Genomic DNA, 26881 nt, shown 5'->3' with positions numbered 1-26881 from the left:
CCGGAGGTTCGACCACATCCATGTGGATATCGCGGGGCCCCTGCCAGTGTTGCGAGGAGCGCGGTACCTCCTAACTATGATAGACCAGATCAGCAGATGGCCAGAGGCAGTCCCGCTCACCAACACCACCTCCGAATCCTGCGCCCGAGCACTGATCGCAACCTGGGTAGCACGTTTCCGGGTACCAGTCCACATTACCTCCGACAGGGGCGCCAAGTTCACCTCCAGCCTGTGGTCAGCTATGGCCAACCTTTTAGGATCACAGCTACACCACACAACTGTCTACCACCCACAGTCGAACGGACTAGTGGAGCATTTCCACTGTCACCTGAAGTCGGCTCTCATGGCCCACCTGGAAGGGCCTAACTGGGTGGACAAACTTCCCTGGGTCCTGCTCCGAATTCGTACAGCGCCCAAGGAGGATCTGCACACCTCGTCAGCCCAGTTGGTGTATGGCGCACCCCTGGTAGTCCCAGGAGAGTTCAAAGAGGAAGAACCCACAGCAGTCCTGGACAGACTATGGGAGAGGCTCGGTAACCTGGCCCCCATACCCACTTCACTGCACGGACAGAGCCCCACCTGCGTACCCAAAGACCTGCAGAACTGTAAGTTTCTTTTTGTACGACGGGGAAGGCTTTAAAGGAGGCCATGAAGTTTTTTATCGCAAATCCAACTTACCGACTACGTGTCGTTATTCTAGCGCTGTGTGTAGCACACTGCCACAAGAGGAATTTTAAAGAACAAGTGGTAGGTGCTGCACAGGGAAGTGATATAAGCAGATTAAGGGATATGCGGGCAGACACGTGAACGGGGAGGAATACAGGGATATAGACCATGTGCAGGTAGATGGGATAAGTTTAATTTGACATTATGGCTGGCACAGATACTGCGGAGATGGCCCTATTCCTGCATCGTACTGTGTTTGATCCCCCTCTCTCAGCTAGTGACATCATGCATGTCATTTGCATTCTCACTGTCTTTTTCTATACATTACCATTGCTCTCCTCACTCCTCCCTCTTCACTGTAAGGTACAACATATGTCATCTCTTTTCCTCACACTGATATTAGTTAGCCAGGGTAATTGATGAAAATACCACAAAATCAAGGACAACAAACTCTTCTACATTTAATGTCTATGCATCTGGAATTCTCATGCAAGTGGCAAAAATTTCAAAAAGTATTAAACAATTTCATCTATATGAAAACAAACTCAAACAATTAATTTCAAGTACTATCCAAAGTTAAGAACAAAAAAAAAGCAAACATGTCAAAGGTGCATCTGTTAAGGAGAATTGTTGGAGATGAGAGGCTAGAGACCTAATTGAGACTCTCTATTAGGTCTCCAGCCTCGCATCTCCATTAGGCATAGAAAGATAACAACAACATTTGTACCAAACAGCAGATATTTTTGTTTAGTTGATGTTTTTAGTCAAGGTTAGACTGTTAGATCAGTCTGTAACAATGGAAGGATAATCATCAACACCATAAATGGGACTTGTGATATGCACCAGCAGCTCATACAACCATCCATCACCTGCTCCCACAGTTTTACATGGTTATGCAACCATGGACACCAGGCAGACAATCTCTAAAGCGTCTTGATAATGGCTGGGGTCATCTGTCTTGTAAAGAAATTGCCCTGAAGAACGCAATGGTAAACCATTTCAGTAGAAAAATCTGGCAAAAAACAATCATGGTCATGGAAAGACCACTATTGGCCACATCATACGAATGACACATAATGAACTAATGTACAGTACACAGCACCTTACTGTGTCAAAGAGTTCATCAGTTTCAAATTATGTTGCACATGAAAAACCTTGGCACAGTGACTCTAAACAGGGTTGATGATTCAGACTGATCTAATAACCTAACCTCAACTAAAAATGTCAATTAAACAAAGTTATCTGTTGTTTGGTGCAATTGTTATTATCTTTCTATGCTTCTCAAGTGACCATGGCACAGACGAGAACAGAGAAAAATATTTATCAGGCTTTATCAACTCTGGATTGTGATTTCTTATTAGCTAGCTGTAACATGACACACAACTGGCAAGAATGAAAGGTCACTTTCAGCCAAGTGGAAAAACCCCTGACTGTAAGGTGCTGCACAGTAAGGAGAGGGAGAAGCAGTTAAACCAAACAGGGAAGGAAGAAGAAATCTAAGAAGGAACCCATTAGGTTATGGTGATTTCTAATTTTGTGAGCAAAGCTTGCTGTTACTGATCAATTTTCATATTGCACCAGGTGAGAATCTGACAGCTACATTGTTGGATAATCTTTCAGTGTTTCTCTTTAGATCATAAGACAGAAGAGCAAAATCAGGCCATTCCACCCATCAAGTCTTCTCCCCTACTCCATCATGACTGATTCAGTATCCCCTCTCAGCCCCTTTCACCTGCCTTCTCTGCATAATATTTAACACCCTTGCTAATCAAGAACCTATCAACCTCAACTTCAAATGTACTCAATGACTTAGAAAATGAAAACAGGCCAGAGGCTATGAATTTGTGATTATGCTGTTCTGTGGCAAATGTAACAGAAAACTTCAGAACTGAATGCAGGCAACGAACACAGAACGGACAATTTATTAGTACTGAAACTAAGAATTCAGTATATCTGTAGGTCACGCAGTAACGCAGGAACAAAACAGAATGAATACTTCGTGCTGATGACCTTGCATTAGAATGAGCCACATTGTACAAGTAACAGCTACACTCAGTTACTTTTACATTATTGATCGTATGGACAGCCAGAGGCATTTTCCCAGGGCTGAAATGGCTAACATGAGGGGGCAAACAACAGGAATTCTGCAGATGCTGGAAATTCAAGCAACACACATAAAAGTTGCTGGTGAACGCAGCAGGCCAGGCAGCATCACTAGGAAGAGGTGCAGTCGACGTTTCAGGCCGAGACCCTTCATCAGGACTAATTGAAGGAAGAGTGAGTAAGGGATTTGAAAGTTGGAGGGGGAGGGGGAGATACAAAATGATAGGAGAAGACAGGAGGGGGAGGGATGAAGCCAAGAGCTGGACAGGTGATAAGCAAAAGGGATACGAGAGGATCATGGGACAGGAGGTCCGGGAAGAAAGACAAGGGGGGGGACCCAGAGGATGGGCAAGGGGTATATTCAGAGGGACAGAGGGAGAAAAAGGAGAGAGAAAGAAAGAATGTGTGTATAAAAATAAGCAACAGATGGGGTACGAGGGGGAGGTGGGGCATTAGCGGAAGTTAGAGAAGTCGATGTTCATGCCATCAGGTTGGAGGCTACCCAGACGGAATATAAGGTATTGTTCCTCCAACCTGAGTGTGGCTTCATCTTGACAGTAGAGGAGGACGTGGATAGACATGTCAGAATGGGAATGGGATGTGGAATTAAAATGTGTGGCCATTGGGAGATCCTGCTTTCTCTGGCAGACAGAGCGTAGGGGTTCAGCAAAGCGGTCTCCCAGTCTGCGTCGGGTCTCGCCAATATATAAAAGGCCACATCGGGAGCACCGGATGCAGCATGTCACCCCAGCCGACTCACAGGTGAAGTGTTGCCTCACCTGGAAGGACTGTCTGGGGCCCTGAATGGTGGTAAGGGAGGAAGTGTAAGGGCATGTGTAGCACTTGTTCCGCTTACACAGATAAGTGCCAGGAGGGAGATCAGTGGGGAGGGATGGAGGGGACGAATGGACAAGGGAGTTGCGTAGGGAGCGATCCCTGCGGAATGCAGAGAGATGGGGGGATGGGAAAGATGTGCTTTGTGGTGGGAGGTGGCGGAAGTTACGGAGAATAATATGATGGACCCGGAGGCTGGTGGGGTGGTAGGTGAGGACCAGGGGAACCCTATTCTTAGTGGGGTGGTGGGAGGATGGAGTGAGAGCAGATGTACGTGAAATGGGGAGATGTGTTTAAGAGCAGAGTTGATAGTGGAGGAAGGGAAGCCCCTTTCTTTAAAAAAGGAAGACATCTCCCTCGTCCTAGAATGAAAAGCCTCATCCTGAGAGCAGATGCGGCGGAGACGGAGGAATTGCGAGAAGGGGATGGCGTTTTTGCAAGAGACAGGGTGAGAAGAGGAATAGTCCAGATAGCTGTGAGAGTCAGTAGGCTTATAGTAGACATTTTTTAAAGAAAATATTCCGTCTGGGTAGTCTCCAACCTGATGGCATGAACATCGACTTCTCTAGCTTCCACTAATGCCCCACCTCCCCCTCGTACCCCATCTGTTACTTATTTTTATACACACATTCTTTCTCTCACTCTCCTTTTTCTCCCTCTGTCCCTCTGAATATACCCCTTGCCCATCCTCTGGGTCCTCCCCCCCCCCCCCCGTCTTTCTTCCCGGACCTCCTGTCCCATAATCCTCTCGTATCCCTTTTGCCTATCACCTGTCCAGCTCTTGGCTCCATCCCTCCCCCTCCTATCTTCTCCTATCATTTTGGATCTCCCCCTCCCCCTCCAACTTTCAAATCCCTTATTCACTCTTCCTTCAGTTAGTCCTGACGAAGGGTCTCTGCCTGAAACGTCGACTGCACCTCTTCCTAGAGATGCTGCCTGGCCTGCTGCATTCACCAGCAACTTTTATGTGTGTAACATGAGGGGGCATAGTTTTAAGGGTCTTGGAAGTAGGTACACAGGGGATGTCAGAGATTAAGCTTTTCCACACAGAGAGTGGTAGGTACATGGAATGCACTGCCAGCAATGGTGGTAGAGGTAGATACAATAGGGTATTTTAAGAGACTCTTAGATTGGTACATGGAGATTAGAAAAATAGAGGGCTATGCGGTAGGGAAATTTTAGGCAGTTTATAGAGTATGTTACATAGTCGGCACAATATTGTGGGCCAAAGGGCCTGTAATATGCGGTGGATTTCTAAGTTCTATGTTCTATTACTTTTATAATTATATTTATTTTGGCTTTTCTTTTGCCTTTTTTTATTGTGTTCTTAACACTGCATTGGATCCAGAATAACAATAATTTTGTTCCCCTTTACACTCGTACTGAAGAATGGCAATAAATAATCTTGAATCTTCCTGACAAACTGGATGGGCGAGTAATCATAAAGCATGGGTCAGGATGTGCCAGGTTGGAAGATGCTGCTGTTCCTCAAGCTTACATTGAACTTCTTCACAGCAGCGCAAGAGGTCAAAGACAGAAACCAGAATAAAAGATGAAATGCTGATTTCAGCTTCTGATGAATAATAGTTAACTTACAACATTAACTCAGTTTTTCTCTCTTCACAGATACAGCCATTTGTTTGCCAAAAATATTGCCAAATTAAAATAAGTCACTTATGCTTGAATATGGTCCATATCCCTCGGCAGGGTAGCACAGTGGTTATGTTACTGGAACCACAGCCACAGTCTCTGGGCTATTGAGTCACAGATAAGTTTGAATCCCACCCAATCATATCTGAAAATTCTAAATTAAGTTCTTGACATTCTATGACAATCATTTGAATGACGTAATTGATGGCTTTGTGGCCATGCTTGCCAATGATGCAAAGATAGGTGGAAGGGCAGGTCAATAGACAATAGGTGCAGGAGCAGGCCATTTGGCCCTTCAAGCCAGCACCGCCATTCACTGTGATCATGGCTGATCATCCACAATCAGTACCACGTTCCTCCTTTCCCCCCATATCCCTTGACTCCGCTATCTTTAAGAGCTCTATCTAACTCCTTCTTGAAATCATCCAGAGAATTGGCCTCCACTGCCTTCTGAGGCAGAGCATTCCACAGATCCACAACTCCCTGGGTGAAAAAGTTTTTCCTCAACTGCGTTCTAAATGGCCTACCCCTTATTCTTAAACTGTGGCCTCTGGTTCTGAACTCCCCCAACATTGGGAACATGTTTCCTGTCTCCAGCGTGTCCAATCCCTTAATAATCTTATATGTTTCAAGCAGATCCCCTCTCATCCTTCTAAATTCCAGTGTATATATGCCCAGTCGCTCCAATCTTTCAACATATGACAGTCCCACTATCCTGGGAATTAACCTTGTGAACCTAAGCTGCACTCCCTCAATAGCAAGAATGTCCTTCCTCAAATTTGGAGACCAAAACTGCAGACAATACTCAGGTGTGGTCTCACCAGGGCCCTGTACAACTGCAGAAGGACCTCTTTGCTCCCTCCTATATTCAACTCCCCTTGTTATGAAGGCCAACATGCCATTAGCTTTTTTCACTGCCTGCTGTACCTGCATGCTTACTTTCAGCGAGTGATGAACAAGGACACCTAGATCTCATTGTACTTCCCCTTTTCCTAACTTGACACCATTCAGATAGTAATCTGCCTTCCTGTTCTTGCCACCAAAGTGGATAACCTCACATTTATCCACATTAAACTGCATCTGCCCACTCACCCAGCCTGTCCAAGTCACCCTGCATTCTTATAACATCCTCCTCACATTTCACACTGCCACCCAGCTTTGTGTCATCGGCAAATTTGCTAATGTTACTTTTAACCCCTTCATCTAAATCATTAAAGTATATTGTAAATAGCTGCGGTCCCAGCACCGAGCCTTGTGGTACCCCACTAGTCACTGCCTGCCATTCCGAAAGGGACCCGTTAATCCCTACTCTTTGTTTCCTGTCTGCCAAGCAATTTTCTATCCATGTCAGTACCCTACCCCCAATACCATGTGCTCTAATTTTGCCCACTAATCTCCTATGTTGGACCTTATCAAAGGCTTTCTGAAAGTCCAGGTACACTATATCCACTGGCTCTCCCTTGTCCATTTTCATAGTTACATCTTCAAAAAATTCCAGAAGATTAGTCAAGCATGATTTCCCCTTCGTAAATCCATGCTGACTTGGACCGATCTGTTACTGCTATCCAAATGTGTCGCTATTTCATCCTTTATAATTGACTCCAGCATCTTCCCCACCACTGATGTCAGGCTAACTGGTCTATACTTCCCTGTTTTCTCTCTCCCTCCTTTCTTAAAAAGTGGGATAACATTAGCTACCCTCCAATCCTCAGGAACTGATCCTGAATCTATAGAACAATGGAAAATGATTACCAATGTGTCCATGATTTCTAGAGCCACCTCCTTAAGTACCCTGGGATGCAGACCATCAGGCCCTGGGGATTTATCAGCCTTCAGTCCCATCGGTCTACCCAACACCATTTTCTGCCTAATGTGAATTTCCTTCAGTTCCTCCGTTACCCTAGGTCCGCTGGCCACCATTACATCTAGGAGACTGTTTGTGTCTTCTCAAGTAAAGACAAATCCAAAGTACCTGTTCAACTCGTCTGCCATTTCCTTGTTCCCCATAATAAATTCACCCATTTCTGTCTTCAAGGGCCCAACTTTGGTCTTAACTAATTTGTTCCTCTTCACATACCTAAAGAAGCTTTTACTATCCTCCTTTATATTCTTGGCTAGCTTACCTTCATATCTCATCTTTTCTCCCCATGTTGCCTTTTTAGTTATCTTCTGTTGCTCTTTAAAAGGTTCCCAATCCTCTAGCTTCCCACTCATCTTTGCTAAGTTAAAGTTCTCTTTTATTTTTATACAGTCCTTGACTTCCCTTGTCAGCCACGGTCGCCCCTTAGAATCTTTCTTCCTCTTTGGAATGAACTGATGCTACACCTTTTGTATTATTCCCAGAAATACCTGCCATCGTTGTTCCACTGTCATCCCTGCTAGAGTATCTTTCCATTCAGCTTTGGCCAGCTCCTCCCTCATGGCTCTATAGTCCCCTTTGTACAACTGTAATACTGACACTTCCGATTTTCCCTTCTCCCTCTCAAATTGTAGATTAAAACTTATCATATTATGGCCACTACCTCCTAATGGCTCCTTTACCTCGAGTTCCCTTATCAAATCCGGTTCATTACACAACACAAAATCTACCCCCACTACCAAAATGAGCTGGTTGGAAGAAAAAAAAGAAATACCTTACGATATAATATTATAATAATAATGGCTCAGATCCATACTTTAATAACAGTTCAAAGATTATGAAAATAACTCAGAAAGGGTCCTCATAACATTAGAAAATCATGTTTAGAATCAGAAATTGAACAACGAATCTTCTCTAGGTCAAGGCATAACATAAGATAGCCATTGAACATGAGTAAGAGGCTGCCTCGTTCCGCTTGAGCAAGATCGCCCTCCTGGCCATAAGAGACATAAAGGCCAAATATTCTTTAGAAAATAGAAGACTGAGGAGAGATTTGATAGAGGTAAACAAAATTACGAGGGATACAGTCAGGGTAAATGCATGCAGGCTTTTTCCACTGAGGTTGGGTGGGACTACAACCAGAGGTCATGGGTTGAGGGTGAAATGTGAGAAGTTTAAGGGGAACATCGGGGGAAGCTTCTTCACTCAGAGGATCGTGAAAGTGCAGAAAGAGCTGCCAGCACAAGTAGTGCATGCGAGCTCAATTTCCACAGTTAAGGGAAGTTTGAATATGTACATGGATAGCAGGAATATGCAAGGCCATGGTCCAAGCTACTGCGCAAGTTGTTGGGAGTAGGCAGTTTAAATGGTTTTGGCACGGATCAGTTAGGCCAAAGGGCCTATTTCTGTGTTGTACTTCTCTATGACTCATAGCAGAACAGACTCGATGGGCTGAGCTTTAGTCTTATCCAACCCCACATTACTTCCTCAATGAGCTCAATTTACATCTCTACCGTTAACAGATCTTCAGCAGTTACCCACCACCATCCACACCATTCACTATTTCTCAGCCACCATCCTATCACTGAACTTCCCTTTGAAACCCCTTCTCCTCTGCCACACATTTGATTTTAAATTTCTCAGTTCTGATTAAAGGCCATCAGTCGGAAGGACCTCCATGTGAGCCGAGAGCGCTTCCGAACTCCACACAGACAGCAATTGAAGACAGAGTCGAACCTGGACCTTCAGTAATACAAGGCAACAGCTCTAGCAGCTTGATAATGATCAAGGGTGTTAAGGTGCAGATATTATCTTGTTTTTTTCACTCCTAGTGGCATTCTGACAGGGGCTGGTATAAGCATCGAGTTTTCATTTCAAATTAGCATCTGCACTTTTGTAGCAACTTGCACAAAATGCTGGAAGACCTCAGCAGGCCAGGCAGCATCTATGGAAAAAAATAACAGTCAACATTTCGGGCTGAGACCCTTTATTGTTGGGCCAAATGGCCTAATTCTTCTGCTCCTATATTTTATGGTCTTATAAAGATTTATGATTTATGATTTGAGGCACCAATACTGTTTCCTCTCCGTAGCCCTGTAATAGCTGCAGAAGTTATTTATTTTACCAAAGGGTACTAGAATTACGAAACGGAGGACAACAAAACTGGAGTAGGAAATTTATTTTGTGCAATTTTGCAGCACTCTGGCACTTTCATCACTTTGCATGAAAGTTCAACTTGTATTTTTCTTGACAGTGCAGCTTATATGCTGCTAGGTGCCTGTGACATTGTTACAAGCAAGCTCTTCATTGCACCTGTGCATGTGACTACTAAGTCGACTTTGATGTTAGATATCCGGTAAGGTGTCCAATGAACACAACCTACAACACTGAATGTGATATCGCCCTCTCTAAGCAATTACAATCAATCATTCACCAGATAACGGAGATGAGAAATGGTAACATTCTGAAAACAATGTAATGATTTACCTGCCGCGGTCATTCCAACTGCAGCAAACAGGAGAACGAACAAGTAGAGCAGGCAATTCATTCTGAAGAGAAATAGAAAATAGCAAAGTCATGCATTGGATCTTCTTCAAATACAAATACATAACAATTTGTCCATATGTCACAATGTACATTGCTTCTCTATTGGAGGATAGTTGGACACTCCAAACAGCCAATACGTGCACACTAAATAGTGCTCATTCAAGACCCAACTGCTGTCAGCACACCAGATCACCTTATTTGCACTTTGAATGGACGAGAATACCAAAGCAAGGATGTAATGCTGAGGCTTTATGAGGCATTGCTCAGACCACACTTGGAATATTGTGAGCAGTTTTGGGCCCCTTATCTATGAAACGATGCGCTGATATTGGAGAGGGTACCGAGAAAGTCCAAGAGAATGATCCTGGCAATGAAAGAGTTAATGAAAGGAGTGCTCTGGCATTGTACCCACTGGAGTTTAGAAGAATCTCGGAGAATCTCATTGAAATCTATCAAATACTGAAAGGCTGAGATACAGTGGATAATGACTCTGGGCCCCCATACACGCTGGAATTTAAAAGACTGGGGGGGGGGGATCTCATTCAAACCTATTGAACATGGAAGTGTTTCCTATAGTAGGGGAGTCTGGTACCAGAGGGCACATGTGACCTCAGAATAGAGGGATACCACTTTATTACAGAGATGAGGAGGAGTAAAAGTTGACATTCAACCTAAAAGGGCTGAAGAGGAAGTTTTCATGCTGCATTTCCCCCTAATATACCTAGGGCTTTTTTTTTGTGGCTTTTTGATTCTCCAAAGAATGTCTAACCTTCCTCAGTCCATGAGCACAGATCTACTGTTCCTTTGGGAACCGCATGCATCAAACTGGTAGAATGGGCTTGAAGGCCAGCTGATCATTGTGCTCAAAGATAGCAAATGGCAAAATACCCGATGCCTAGGACCACAATTGCACCTTGACCTTAGTCCTTGCCCAGAAACCACAGCTGCTTTCTTACAGCAGTAAAGATCAGGGTCAACCCTGACCTTCAGTCTCATCTCTATGGGGTTTGCATGCTCACCCTAAACTGTGTCGGTTTCCTCCCACATCCCACAGACATGCAGATCCGTAGGTTAGTTACTGATTGTAAATCGCAGAATCAGGTGTGGGCAATGGGAATTCGGGGAAGATTTTTTTAAAAAAATTGATTAATGTGGGAATAATATAAATGCATGCAACTCTGTGGGCCAAATGGCCTGTTTCGGTGCTGAATGGCTTGATGATCAAAAACTGACCAATTAGTGCCCTAAAAGTCAAACTGATTCATTTCGTATCCCTAAAGGCTGATTCATACTTATGCATCAAACGTACGCCGTAGGTACCACGTACCCTATGCTGTAGGGTGACACGCACCTCCCCAAAAATGTAATTCACCAGTCGCGGCGACGCAGACCGCAACAACTGTGATTGGTCCGCTTGGTAGCATCGCATTTCCGGTTGCTTTCCTCCACCATGTCTGTACACTGATGCGAAATAAATGGTTGGAGACGGTGAACCAAATCGTCAAATCTACCTGCCGACATTCGAAAATATTTGAAATGTATTTCCTCGTCCATGTCTCTCACGAAGAAACTCAACACAGTGGCACAGAAAACCCAATGCCAACTAGCATTTTGGCCGTGAATTGCAGAGCAACACAGACACAACTACGCATGTGCGCTATGGCATACAGCTACGCAAAAGTATAAATCAGGCCTACGGCGTAGCCCGTACGCACAAGTATAAATCATGAGTATAAAGTAGAGAGGAAGAGAACTCCAGATTTTCACATTGCATGAATTGTGCAACTTGACGTCTCCCTTGTTCTGGAATCCCTCAGGGATATGGGTCCTTCAGCAATCAGTCAGTCAAAGAAAAGTTCAAGAGAGAAACAGGCCCTTCGGTCCACCTAGTCCATCCGAACCATTAAAATTGCCTACTCCCATCAATGTGTAACGGGACCATAGCCCTACATAACCCTACCATCTATGTACCTATCCAAACTTCTCCTAGACATTGAAGTCAAGCTTGTATGCACCACTTGTGCCAGCAGCTTGTTCCAAATTCTCACAACTCTCTGAATGAAGCTGCTTCCCCTCTTGTTCCCCTTAAACTTTTCACCCTTAACCCATGACCACTAGTTGATAGTCCCACCCAACCTCAGTAGAAAAAGCCTGCTAGCATTTACCCAGTCTTTGCTCCTCATAATTTTACATATAGAAACATAGAAAACCTACAGCACAACACAGGCCCTTCGGCCCACAAAAGTTGTGCCGAAATTGTCCCTACCTTAGAAATTACTAGGGTTACCCATAGCCCTCTATTTTTCTAAGCTCCATGTACCTATCCAAAAGCCTCTTAAAAGACCCTATCGTATCCGCCTCCACTACTGTTGCCGGCAGCCCATTCCACGCACTCACCGCACTCTGCATAAAAAAAACTTACCCCGACATCTCCTCTGTACCTACCCTCAAGCATTTAAACCTGTGACCTCTTGCGACAGCCATTTCAGCCCTGGAAAAAAGCCTCTGACTATCCACACAATCAATGACTCTCATCATCTTATACACCTCTATCAGGTCACCTCTCATCCTCCGTTACTCCAAGGAGAAAAGGCCAAGTTCACTCAGCCTGTTTTAATAAGGCATGCTCCCCAATCTAGGCAACATCCTTGTAAATCTACTCTGCACCTTCTTGATGGTTTCCACATTCTTCCTGTAGTGAGGCAACCAGGACTGAGCACAGTACTCTAAGTGGGGTCTGACCAGGGTTCTGTATAGCTGCAACATTTCCTCTCGGCTCCTAAATTTAATCCCACGATTGATGAAGGCCAATACACCGTATGCCTTCTTAACCACAGAGTCAACCTGCGCAGCTGCTTTGAGTGTCCTATGGACTCGGACCCCAAGATGTTTCTGATCCTCCATACTGCCAAGAGTCTTACCATTAATACTATATTCTGCCATCATATTTGACCTACCAAAATGAACCACTTCACACTTATCTGGGTTGAACTCCATCTGCCACTTCTCAGCCCAGTTTTGCATCCTATCAATGTCCTGCTGTGACCTCTGACAGCCCTCCACACTATCCACAATACCTCCAACCTTTGTGTCATCAGCAAACTAACTAACCCACCCCTCCACTTCCTCATCCAGTTCATTTATAAAAATCACGAAGAGTAAGGGTCCCAGAACGGATCTCTGAGGCACACCACTGCTCACCGACCTCCATGCAGAATATGACCCTCTGCAACCACTCTTTGCCTTCTGTGGGCAAGCCAGTTCTGCATCCACAAAGCAATGTCTCCTTGGATCCCATGCCTCCTTACTTTCTCAATAAGCCTTGCATGAGGTACCTTATCAAATACCTTGCTGAAATCCATATACACTACGTCTACTGCTCTTCCTTCAATGTGTTTAGTCACATCCTCAAAAAATTCAATCAGGCTCGTAAAGCACAACCTGCCCTTGACAAAGCCATGTTGACTATTCCCAATCATATTATACCTCTCCAAATGTTCATAAATTCTGCCTCTCAAGATCTTCTCCCTCAACTTACCAACCACTGAAGTAAGACTCACTGGCTATAATTTCCTGGGCTTTCTCTCCTCCCTTTCTTGAATAAGGGAACAACATCCCCAATCCTCCAATCCATCCCCATTGATGATGCAAAGATCATTGCCAGAGGCTCAGCAATCTCCTCCCTCGCCTCCCACAGTAGCCTGGGGTACATCTCATCTGGTCCCGGCAACTTATCCAACTTGATGCTTTCTAAAAGCTCTTTCTTAATATCTACATACATGCACAAGCTTTTCAGTCTGCTGCAAGTCATCACTACAATCACCAAGATCCTTTTCCACAGTCAATACTGAAGTAAAGTATTAATTAATTATATTTGCCATTTCCTACGGTTCCATACACACTTTCCCACTGTCACACTTGATAGGTCCTATTGTTTCACGTCTTATCTTCTTGCTCTTCACATACTTGTCGAATGCCTTGGGGTTTTCTTTAATCCTGCCTGCCAAGGCCTTCTCATGGCCCTTTATGGCTCTCCTAATTTCTTTCTTAAGCTCCTTCCTGTTAGCCTTATAATCTTCTAGATCTCTAACACTACCTAGCTCTCTGAACCTTTCGGAAGCTTTTTTTTTCTTCTTGACTAGATTTATTACAGCATTTGGACACCACGGTTCCTGTACCCTACCATAACTTCACTGTGTCATTGGAACATACCTATGCAGAACTCCACACAAATATCTCCTGAACATTCGCCACATTTCTTCCATACCTTTCCCTGAGAACATCTGTTCCCAATTTAAGCTGCCAATTTCCTGCCTGATAGCCTCATAATTTCCTTTACTCCAATTAAACACTTTTCTAACTTGTCTGTTCCTATCTCTCTCCAATGCTATTGTAAAGAAGATAGAATTATGATCACTATCTCCAAAATGCTCTCCCACTGAGAGATCTGACACCTGACTGGGTTCATTTCCCAATACCAGATCAAGTACAGTCTCTCCTCTTGTAGGCTTATCTACATATTGTTTCAAGAAACCTTCCTGAACACACCCGACAAACTCCACCCCATCTCAACCCCTTGCTCTAGGGAGATGCCAATCAATATTTGGGAAATTAAAATCTCCCACCACGACAACTCTTATCATTACACCTTATCACCATATACCTATCAAAACTCCTCTCAATCTTCTAGGGAATAAACTCCTAACCAATCTTTTATAACTCAAGTCCTTCAGTCCCGGTAGTGTCCTTGTAAGTTTTTTCTGTACACTTTCCACCTTATTTACAACATTTTTCATGCCAACCACTGCGTCCACATATCTGGTACCAATGACCTGCAATTTAACCAGTATCCCTCAAACACCCCAGTCAAGTACCTATCCATGTGCTTCATAAACCGTTCCTGCCTCAATCACTCACTCTGACAAGCCATCCTATTGTGGGGAAAAAAATGCCCTCAGGGTCTTAAGTCACCTAGTTTTGTACTCCCCTACCCGGAGGGAGCCACCTTCTCTACACCTCCCATAATCGCAAAGACTTCATAAAGCATCCCCTCCCCACCCGTATTCCGGCAGAATCTTTGTGAACCTTTTCTGCAATCTTCCCAGTTTAACCGCATCTTATCTGTAACAGGGTGACCAAAACTGTAGACAGAATTCCGAGTGTGGCCTTATCAAACGACTTATATAATTGCAAACCAACGGCCCAAGTGCTATGTATACTCAACACCCCCGATGTATTGTCCACCAAGCGTCCTGCACAAAGAAGAGAAAATCTGCAGATGCTGGAAATCTGAGCAACTCACAAAAAATGCTGGAGGAACTCAGTAGGACAGGCCGCATCTATGGAAGAGTACAGTCGCCCGAAACGTCGACTGCAGTCGTCTCCATAGATGTTGCCTGGTCTGCTGAGTTCCTCCAGCATTTTGTATCGAGCGTCCTGTGATCATTTTAAATACTAGAGAAAATGGCGTGCAGATCGCGAAACAGACAACGCACAGAAATGGCAGACTCTGGATAGGCAAAAAATCTTATGAAAGATATTGAAGGAGAATTTAAATAAACAGCCGGTGTTGCTTATTGTTGTGAGTGGGAGTAGAGTGGCATGAATCATCAGTTCAGACAAACCCAGCCAACCACGCAGTGCCGGGCACCGCAGCCTGAAAACAAATCAGAAACCAGCAAACGAGCGAACTCATCGATAAGTCTCGCTGACGTCCTTACCCGCTGAAGTCGGCAGGAGCTGTTGCACTGAGCGGCTACTTTCCCGATCACAGAATAGCGGACCCGCTAAGCATATGCGTTCCCTGATACCAATTACTGTGGAGGCCAAGGCTCTTCCGCTTTCGTACATCCGTTCCCTGATTCCGATTATACTACAGGTACTCCGACTCTTCTCGGCTACAATATATCAATTTCCCAATGGTGATTACACTGTAGCGACTGCGGCCCCTCCTCGTTACTGACATCAGCTCTCGAGTAATAAGAACAGCGGCTCCAGACCCTCCCGATTACACTGCTTTCGATCTCACGGCAAGGCAGCCCCAATCCCAGGCACGGCGGAGACTACTTGGCATTCTTTCATCCTATTGGCACACAACTGCCGTCCGCGGCCCCCTATGGTCACTTAACAGCCATCATCCCTTTCCACCAATACTGCCCATGGAACGAAAGAGGCGGGACTTACCGCAACGCGCCCTCCCCCCATTTATTCGTGCAAAAAATATTTTAAAACTGCAAGGTTAGTGGAGAAATGTGGTTGAATTCGCCGATATTTAATTTGACGGACCGTCGAACACGATATTTTCGCCGTAAAACTGAATCAGCAAAACCTCTTGCTGGCTGCTTGCCGGTAAAGCTTGTCGGACAGATGTGCTTATCAATAGCGACATTGCTACCATCGATCTTTAAATGACTTGCCCTACATTAATTTGTACATAAAAGACGGATTACATTTGGATATCCCATTCGCCCAGCAGACTGCCCAGAGAGCAAGGGTATTTTTAGACCTTGGATGCAACCGCATCAGAAGAGATTTGAACGCACAACTTTGAAATCAAACAAGAGGTATTCACCTTGCTACACCGACGCCCTTATAAAAATACAAATGTCACTCATCTCATAAAGAGATTAATATAACAATGAATAACAGAATTATTTGATTCCGATGGCCCCACTTAGTCCCTCTATGGCGACTGATCCAAGACTTGCACGAATGACACAGCAGGTCACTAAGCTGTTCTGAATCACGTCAGTTCCATTTCCTGTAACTCAGCTCCTACTACTTCTCGTCCTTAACTGGAGCAAAAATGGGGTTTCCTTTCTCATTTACCAACCCAGCCCAGTGTTCCAACAAATTGTTTTTCTTCGTGCCAGTAAGATACCCGACCACACACTTCTTTCCCGAAAGGATTGTTCCTTCTGCATCTCATTGGATTACTCCGCCATCTCCAGTACTACTTGTCTTTCACACAGCATCTTCCCAGAAAAATACAGGAGCTGTAACATTTGCTAATCATCTTTCCCATTATGTGGAGACCCAAACTATCTTCCAGACAAAAATGCAATTCTCTTGTACTTAAAATTTAATGTAATGTATTTTATGCTCACAATGTGGCCTCGCGTAATGAGGGAAAATGAAACACTTTTGGGACTTTATTGTAGTGCCTCACTGTATATACTCCATAAGGACACACCTCCAGTTGTCAGTTATTTGTCCAATCTCCTTCCCACTCAAGGATACTTAGCTGGCTTGGGTCTCTTTCAGAACACAAGAACTATGATCAGGAGAAGGTCATCTGGACTGAGCCAGCTCTGTCATTCAATAAGATTATGGTTAATATGAACTTTGATAATTAATTTACTTTGAACTTTGATCTGACTGTGGACTCAGCTACACCTACCTGCCTTTTCACCACAACATTTAATGCCCCTGCTGTGCAAAAATCTATCTGATTGTGTCTTAAATATATTTGATTAGGTAGCCTTTATTGCTTCCCTGGGCAGAGATTCCAGAGATTCACTACTCTCATGGAAAAGCAGTTTCTTCTAATCTTTATCCAAAGTCTATTTCCCTGAATCTTGAGACTATGTCCCCCAGTTCTACCTACATGGAAACACATTTGTGATGTCTATTTTTATGCATCTCTTTCATAATTTTAAGTTTCTATCAGATCCCATCTCATACTTTTGAATTCCAGTGAGTATAGTCCCAGATGATTACCACATCATCTGCAATGCCTCCAAAGCCAGTATATCTTTCCTCAAGTTAGGAGACCAGAACTGCACATATTACTCCATGTGTGACCTTAGCAGTACCTTGCACAGCAAAATCGCCCTCCTCTTAAGTTGAATCTCTCTAGCAATGAAGGCCAACATTCAATTTGCCTAACTGCAAACACAGAACATAGAAATCTACAGCACATTACAGGCTCTTCGGCCCACAATGTTGTGCCAACCATGTAACCTACTCTAGAACCTGCCTAGAATTTTCTTATCACATAGCCTTCCATTTTTCTAAGCTCCATGTACTTATCTGAATCTCTTAAAAGATCCTATTGTATCGACCTTCACCACTGTCGCCAGCAGTGCATTCTATGCTCCCACCAATCTGTGTGAAAAACTTACCTCTGACATCCCCCTTATACCTACTTCCAAGCACCTTAAAACTATGCCCCCTTGTGTTAGCCATTTCAGCCCTGCGAAAATGCCTCTGGCTATCCACACGATAAATGCCCCTCATCATCTTCGACACCACTATCAAGTCACCTCTCATCCTCTGTTGCTCCAAAGAGAAAAGGCCAAGTTCATACAAACCAGTTTCATAAGGCACACTCTCCACTCCAGGCAACATCTTGTAAATCCCCTCTGCACTCTTTCTTTCATATCCACATCCTGCTGAAACTGCAAGCCAACCTTTTGTGATTCATGCACAAGCACTCCCAAGTTCCTCTGCACAGAATGCTGCAAGCTTTGATCATTTGTGATCTGTGACCGGGTCAGGTCACAGATCTCTCAGTGGGAAAGCATCTGGGGGACAGTGACCACCGCTCTCTGGCCTTTAACATTAACATGGAAAAGAAAAGAATCAAGAGAGGACAGGAAAATTTTTTAATTGGGGAAGGGCAAATGATGAGGCTATAAGGCTAGAACTTGCGGGTGTGAATTGGGACGATGTTTTTGCAGGGAAATGTACTATGGACATGCGGTCAATGTTTCGGGATCTCTTGCAGGATGTTAGGGATAAATTTGTCCCGGTGAGGAAGATAAAGAATGATAGGGTGAAGGAACCATGGGTGACAAGTGAGGTGGCAAATCTAGTCAGGTGGAAGAAGGCAGCATACATGAGACTTAGGAAGCAAGGATCAAATGGGTCTATTGAGGAATATAGGGTAGTAAGAAAGGAGCTTAAGATGGGGCTGAGGAGAGCAAGAAGGGGGCATGAGAAGGCCCAAGTGAGTAGGGTAAAGGAAAACCCCAGGACATTCTTCAATTATGTTAAGAACAAAATGATGACAGGAGTGAAGGCAGGACCAATTAGAGATAAAGGTGGGAAGATGTGCCTGGAGACTGTGGAAGTGAGCGAGGTCCTCAATGAATACTTCTCTTCGATATTCACCAATGAGAGGGAACTTGATGATGGTGAGGACAATATGAATCAGGTTGATGTTCTGGAACAAGTTGATATTAAGGGAGAGGAGGTGTTGGAGTTGTTAAAATACATTAGGACGGATAAGTCCCGGGGCCTGACAGAATATTCCCCAGGCTTCTCCACGAGGCGAGGGACGAGATTGGTGAGCCTTTGGCTAGGATCTTCATGTCCTCGTTGTCCACGGGAATGGTACCTGAGGGCTGGAGGGAGGCGAATGTTGTCCCCTTGTTCAAAAAAGGTAGTAGGGATAGTCCGGGTAATTATAGACTAGTGAACCTTACGTCTCTGGTGGGAAAGCTGTTGCAAGATTCTTAGAGATAGAACCTATGGGCATTTAGAGAATCATGGTCTTATCAGGCACAGTCAGCATGGCTTTGTGATGGGCAGATTGTGTCTAACAAGCCTGATAGAGTTCTTTGAGGAGGTGACGAGGCATATAGATGAGGGTAGTGCAGCGGATGTGATCTACATCGATTTTAGTAAGGCATTTGACAAGGTTCCACACGGCAGGCTTATTCAGAAAGTCAGAAGGAATGGGATCCAGGGAAGTTTGGCCAGGTGGATTCAGAATTGGCTTGCCTGCAGAAGGCAGAGGGTGGTGGTGGAGGAAGTACATTCAGATTGGAGGATTGTGACTAGTGGTGTCCCACAAGGATCTGTTCTGGGACCTCTACTTTTCGTGATTTTTATTAACGACCTGGATGTGGGGGTAGAAAGGTTGGTTGGCAAGTTTACAGATGACACAAAGGTTGGTGGTGTTGTGGACAGTGTACAGGATTGTCGAAGATTGCAGAGACATTGATAGGATGCAGAAGTAGGCTGAGAAGTGGCAGATGGAGTTCAACCCAGAGAAGTGTGAGGTGGTACATTTTGGAAGGACAAACTCCAAGGCAGAGTACAAAGTAAATGGCAGGATACTTGGTAGTGTGGAGGAGCAGAGGGATCTGGGGGTGCATGTCCACAGATCCCTGAAAGTTGCCTCACAGAGGGATGGGGTAGTTAAGAAAGCTTATAGGGTGTTAGCTTTCGTAAGTCGAGGGACAGAGTTTAAGAGTCGCGATGTAATGCTGCAGCTCTATAAAACTCTGGTTAGGCCACACTTGGAGTACTGTGTCCAGTTCTGGTCGCCTCACTATAGGAAGGATGTGGAAGCATTGGAAAGGGTACAGAGGAGATTTACCGGGATGCTGCCTGGTTTAGAGAGTATGCATTATGATCAGAGATTAAGGCAGCTATGGCTTTACTCTTTGGAAAGGAGGATGAGAGGAGACTTGATAGAGGTATATAAGATATTAAGAAGAAGAGATAGAGTGGACAGCCAGCGCCTCTTCCCCAGGGCACCACTGCTCAATACAAGAGGACATGGCTTTAAGGTAAGGGATGGAAAGTTCAAGGGGGATATTAGAGGAAGATTTTTTACTCAGAGAGGTAGGTACGTGGAATGCACTGCCTGAGTCAGTGGTGGAGTCAGATACACCAGTGAAATTTAAGAGACTGCTAGACAGGCATATGGAGGAATTTAAGGCGGGGGAGGTTAGATGGGAGGTAGGGTTTAAGGGTCAGCACAACATTGTAGGCCGAAGGTCCTGTAATATGCTGTAGTATTCTATGTTCTATTTAATCAATACTGTAACCTGGTCTTCTGTTATTCCTTCCAAAGTGGAAGATCCTGCATTTACCAACATTATACTCGATCTACCAAACCATTGCCCACTCAGTAAACCTCTCTATATCTCTCTGCAGCCACTCTGCAACGTTTACACAATTTTTTCCCTACTCAATTTAGTGTCATCAGCAAAATTGGATATACTAAACTCTTTCCTCCCACTTCCTTCAAACAAAAGGGTAGCCATGGGCACTCGCCTGAGTCCCAGCTATGTCTGCCTCTTTGTCCGCTATGTGAAACAATTGATGTTCCAAGCCTACATTGCTGACCATCCCGCACTTTTCCTATGCTACATCAATGACTGCATTGGTGCTGCTTCCTGCACCTGTGCTGAACTCGTCAACCTCATCCACTTTGACTCAACTTCCACCCTACACTCAAATTCACCAAGTCCATTCCTGACACCTCCCTTCCCTTTCTTGATCTCACTGAGACAGCTTATCCACTGGTGTCTATTACACACCCACAGACTCTCACATCTATCTAGACTACACCTTGTCCCAGCCTGCTACTTGTGAAAATGTCATTCCCTTTTCTCGACTCCTCCGTCTCCGCTGCAACTGCTCTAGGATGAGGTTTTTAATTCTAGAAGAAAGGAGATGTCCTCCTTTTTCAAAGAAAGGGGCTTCCCTTCTTCCACCATCAATGCTGCCCTCAACTGCACCTCTTCTATTTCAAGCACGTCTACTCTTACCCATCCTCCCACCACCCTACCAAGGTTAGGATTCCTCTTATCCTCACCTATCACTCCACCAGCCTCTGCATCCAACATATAATTCCGCCACCTCCAACGGGATCCCACCACCAAACACAAATCTTTCCCTCTCTCCCAACTTTATGCTTTCCACAGTGATCACTCCCCTAACACGACTCCCTTGTCCATTCATCCCTCCCCACCGATATCTCTCCTGGCACTTATCCTTGCAAGCAGAACAAGTGCAACAACTGCCCCTACACCTCCTTCCTCACTACCACCCAGGACCCTAAAGAGTTCTTCCAGGTGAGGCGATACTTCACCTGTGAGTCTGTTGGGGTCACTTACTGTGTTCAGTGCTCCCAGTGTGGCCTCCTGCACATTGGTGAGACCTAATGTAGACCCACCTGCACTCCGCCAGAACACACGGGATCTCCCAGTGGCCACCCATTTTAATTCCACTTCCCATTCCAAGATGTCCATCCATGGCCTCCTTCACTGTCGTGATGAGACCACGCTTAGGTTGGAGGAACAACACCTTATATTCTGTTTGGGAAGGCTTCAACCTGATGGCACGATCACTGATTACTCAAACTTCTGGTCTTGCCCCCCAACTCCCCCCCTCTCCATTTTCCATCCCCTTTTCCCCTCTCTCACCTCATCTCAACAATTAACTTCCCAGCTCTTTACTTCATCCCTCTCCCACCCAGGTTTCACCTATCACCTGGTGGTTCTTTCTCCTCTACCCCCACCTTTTAAATCTACTGCTCAGCTTTTTTTCTTCAGTCCTGCCAAAGAGCTTCAGCCTGAAACATTGACTGTACTTATTTTCCATCGATGCTGCCTGGCATGCTGAGTTCCTCCAGCATTTTGTGTATGTTGTTCAAATTTCCAGCATCTGCAGATTTTCTCTTGTTTGTGGTTTGAATACTAAACTCAGTCCCCTCTTCCAAGTCATTAATATATATTGTGAACAGTTTTGGGCCCAGCACTGACCCTGCAACATTCTGCTCACTACTGACTGCCGACATTCTGCCTTCCGTTGGTTAACCATTCACCTGTCCATGCCAAAGCATTACCCACAACTTTATGAACGCTAAGTCTTTTATGTGGCACCCTATCGAATGCTTTCTGGAAATCCACATCCACCTGTTCCCTTCTATCGACGGCACTCATTAGATCCTCAAAGAAAAATGTTAAAAAGAGAGATCACCTTTATTTGTCACATGTATATCAAAATATACAGTGAAGTGCATCGTTTACTTCAAAACTAATCAGCAAAGCTATGCTGGGCAGCCCGGAAGTTTTGCCGACCTACCAGTGCCAACGTAGCACGTCCACAACTTACTAATGCTAACAGTACATCTTCGGAGTGTGGGAGAAAACCCACGCGGTCTTGGGGAGAATGTACAAACTCCTTACAGAGGGTGATGGGAATTGAACCCCTATCTTACAGCTGGCTCTGTAAAGCGGTGTGGATTTGTCAAATGGAACCTGCACTTCCTGAACCCATGCTGTGTCTGCTGATGGAATTATTTCCATCCAGATATTGCGTTATTTCTTCATTATTGGTTGCTTCAAACATTTTCTTACACTGTTCCAAAGAACAAAACCAACACGTGGAGCAGCACATTACTTTCAATTAGGACACAGATCAGGAGCCTACAGGGACATGTACTTCAGCCATCATGATGCCAAATTACACCAATATTATCTCCCTGTCTAAACTGCTATGTGAAAATGCAGAGGACTTAATAAATTTCACCACTGTATCAACATTGCTTCGGTTTGCTGCTGGATACATGGTGGCACCTAAAGAGGGGCCCTCATCAGCCAGGATGTGTTCTCCTCTTGGTACTACCATCAAGGAGGGTATAGTAGTAGTATGATCACTTGAGTTGAGTATGATGTTCCCTTAAGGGCTTATTCCCTCAGTGGAGAAGACCAGTGTGTGACTTTGTTTTATGTGGGGAGGTTGATGCACAGACTGCTACCACATAGTCCTTAATAGAACTATGTCAGGGCCCAGTGGCACTGAATGTAAGACAACTGGGGACTCTTCACTGAAGCAAGCAGCCTTCTGTCTTCACTGTTGTTGCGATGTGCCAGCATCCTCTGCCAGCTCCATTGTTGAGGTCTTGGTTGGATCACTCTTTATCTGGATCTTCCCCATTGACCCTACCAAGATCTAAGCTCCAGACAGCATTCCTCATGACCTCAGGAATTCACAACCTCTCCACCACAGGTGACTATCCTCTGAGAAGGCTCCTTGGTACTGTCATCAGGAAGCAGTTACAGGATTCTGAAGACCCATCCTTAATGACTTAGCAATAGTTTCTGCCCGTCATTTAATTTCAGAACTCTTAAACATTACATTCACAACACACTGGAGGAAATCAGCAGGTCGGGCAGCATCCGTAGAAACGATGAGTCGACGTTTCGGGCCGGAACCCTTCGTCAGGACTGAAGAGGGAAGGGGCAGAGGCCCTATAAAGAAGGTAGGGGGAGGGTGGGAAGGAGAAGGCTGGTAGGTTCCAGGTGAAAAACCAGTAAGGGGAAAGACAAAGGGGTGGGGGAGGGGAAACAGGGAGGTGATAGGCAGGAAAGGTGAAGAAGGAATAGGGGAAAACACAATGGGTAGAAAGAGGCGGAACCATGAGGGAGGTGATAGGCAGCTGGGGGAGGAGGCAGAGTGACATAGGGATAGAGGAAGGGAGGGGGGGGGGAAATTACCGGAAGTTGGAGAGTTCTACGTTCATACCAAGGGGCTGGAGACCACTTAGACGGTATATGAGGTGTTGCTCCTCCAACCTGAGTTTAGCCTCAACATGGCAGCAGAGGAGGCCATGTATGGACATATCTGAGTGGGAATGGGAAGCAGAGTTGAAGTGGGTGGCTACTGGGAGATACTGTCTGTTGTGGCAGACGGAGCGGAGGTGCTCGATAAAGCAAAATTTCAAAATTACTTTCAAAATTAGGTTTGTGATCACTGACATGTTGAGAAATTGTTGTTTTATGGTAGAACAGTAAAAACAAATACATTACTGTAAGTTACAATATACTGCAATAAAAAAACAAATAATAAAGTAGTGCTCATGGACTGTTCAGAAATTTGATGTCAGCAGAAAAGCTGGTTCTAAATCATTGAGTTATACACTTAGTGATATGCTTATTAGGTACACCAGCTAAGTAATACAAATATCTAATCAACCAATCATGCAGCAGCAACTCAATACATAAAAGCATGCAGGCATGGTCAAGAAGTTCAGACCAACATCAGAATGAGTAAGAAAAGTGATCTAAGTGACTTTGACCATGGAATGATCATTGATGCCAAATGGGGTGGTTCGTGTATTGCAGGAACCTTTTGATCTCCTGGAAATGTTACGCACAACAGTCGAGCTTGCAGAGAATACGTGAAAAACAAAAACAAAATTCTATGGGCGAAAATGCCTTGTTAATGAGAGAGGCCAGAGGAAAAAGGCCAAATAGGTTTAAGCTGACAGGGAGGTGACAGTAGCTCAAATAACCATGCAGTAGTGTGCAGAAGAGCATCTCCCTAAGACAGGGGTCCCCAACCCTTTTTTGCACCATGGACCAGTTTAATATTGACAATATTTTTGCGGGTGGGTTGCACCTGAACTCGAGGGGGAGCAATATCCTTGCAGGTAGGTTTGCTAGCATGGTTCCGGAGGGTTTAAACTAATTTGCGAGGGGGATGGGACCCAGAGCGATAGAGCAGTGAAAGTGCATGGACTAAAGCCAGATCTAACATACAGAGAGGCTTTGAGGAAAGAGAAGCAGAATAAATGGTGTAAAGACAGTAAGGTAAAAGGGCTGAAATGTGTGCACCTCAATGCAAGAAGCATCAGGAACAAAGGTGGTGAACTGAAAGCTTGGAGACATACATGGAATTATGATGTAGCGGCCATTACAGAGACTTGGCTGGCACCAGGGCAGGAATGGATTCTCAATATTCCTGGATTTCAGTGCTTTAAAAGGGATAGAGAGGGTGGAAAAAGGGGAGGAGGGGTGGCATTACTGGTCAGGGATACTATTACAGCTACAAAAAGGGTGGGTAATGTAGCAGGATCCTCTTTTGAGTCAATATGGGTGGAAGTCAGGAACAGGAAGGGAGCAGTTACTCTATTGGGAGTATTCTATAGGCCCCCTGGTAGCAGCAGAGGTACAGAGGAGCAGACTGGGAGGCAGATTTTGGAAAGGTGCAAAAATAACAGGGTTGTTATCATGGGTGACTTTAACTTCCCTAATATTGATTAGCACCTGATTAGTTCCAAGGGTTTAGATGGGGCAGCGTTTGTTAAGTGTGTCCAGGACGGATTCCTGTCACAGTGTGTGGACAGGCTGACCAGGGGGAATGCCAAAATAGATCTAGTACTAGGTAATGAACCGAGTCAGGTTACAGATCTCTCAGTGAGTGAGCATCTGGGGGACAGTGACCACCGCTCCCTGGCCTTCAGCATTATCATGGAAAAGGACAGAATCAGAGAGGACAGGCAAACTTTTAATTGGGGAAAGGCAAATTATGAGGCTATACGGCTAGAACTTGCGGGTGTGAATTGGGATGATGTTTTTGCAGGGAAATGTACTATGGACATGTGGTCGATGTTTAGAGATCTCTTGCGGTATGTTAGGATAAATTTGTCCCGGTGAGGAAGATAAAGAATGGTGGGGTGAAGGAACCATGGGTGACAAGTGAGGTGGAAAATCGAGTCAGGTGGAAGAAAGCAGCATACATGAGGTTTAGGAAGCAAGGATCAGAAGGGTCTATTGAGGAATATAGGGAAGCAAGAAAGGAGCTTAAGAAGGGACTGAGAAGAGCAAGAAGGGGGCATGAGAAGGCCTTGGCGAGTAGGGTAAAGGAAAACCCCAAGGCATTCTTCAATTATGTGAAGAAAAAAAGGATGACAGGAGTGAAGGTAGGACCGATTAGAGATAAAGGTGGGAAGATGTGCCTGGAGGCTGTGGAAGTGAGCGAGGTCCTCAATGAATACTTCTCTTCGGTATTCACCAATGAGAGGGAACTTGATGATGGTGAGGACAGTACGAGTGAGGTTGATGTTCTGGACCATGTTGATATTAAGGGAGAGGAGGTGTTGGAGTTGTTAAAATACATTAGGACAGATAAGTCCCCGGGGCCTGACGGAATATTCCCCAGGCTGCTCCATGAGGCGAGAGAAGAGATTGCTGAGCCTCTGGCTAGGATCTTTATGTCCTTGCTGTCCACAATGGTACCGGAGGATTGGAGGGAAGCGAATGTTGTCCCCTTGTTCAAAGAAGGTAGTAGGGATAGTCCGGGTAATTATAGACCAGTAAGCCTTACGTCTGTGATGGGAAAGCTGTTGGAAAAGATTCTTAGAGATAGGATCTATAGGCATTTAGAGAATCATGGTCTGATCAGGGACAGTCAGCACGGCTTTGTGAAGGACAGATCGTGTCTAACAAGCCTGATAGAGCTCTTTGAGGAGATGACCAGGCATATAGATAAGGGTAGTGCAGTGGATGTGATCTATATGGATTTTAGTAAGGCATTTGACAGGGTTCCACACGGTTGGCTTATTCAGAAAGTTAGAAGGCATGGGATCCAGGGAAGTTTGACCAGGTGGATTCAGAATTGGCTTGCCTGCAGAAGGCAGAGGGTGGTGGTGGAGGGAGTACATTCAGATTGGAGGATTGTGACTAGTGGTGTCCCACA

At 44.9% G+C, this 26881-nt stretch overlaps 1 protein-coding gene across 1 annotated transcript in view; it reads right to left on the bottom strand.

Moving 5' to 3' along the window:
- The window catches only part of LOC140201125 (butyrophilin subfamily 1 member A1-like), a 76998-nt gene that overhangs the window by 31145 nt on the left and 18972 nt on the right, over positions 1 to 26881 (bottom strand). The window contains exon 2 of the mRNA XM_072264751.1: positions 9599 to 9660. Coding sequence (XP_072120852.1) covers positions 9599 to 9659 — 61 coding nt within the window. The 5' untranslated portion in view covers position 9660. The remainder of the gene's footprint in view (positions 1 to 9598; positions 9661 to 26881) is intronic.

This window comes from Mobula birostris, chromosome 8, assembly GCF_030028105.1.
Source record: "Mobula birostris isolate sMobBir1 chromosome 8, sMobBir1.hap1, whole genome shotgun sequence".
In the NCBI taxonomy this organism is placed as follows: Eukaryota; Metazoa; Chordata; class Chondrichthyes; order Myliobatiformes; family Myliobatidae; genus Mobula; species Mobula birostris.
The sequence above is the reverse complement of the archived record's forward strand: the minus strand, read 5'-3'. Positions and strand labels throughout refer to the sequence as shown.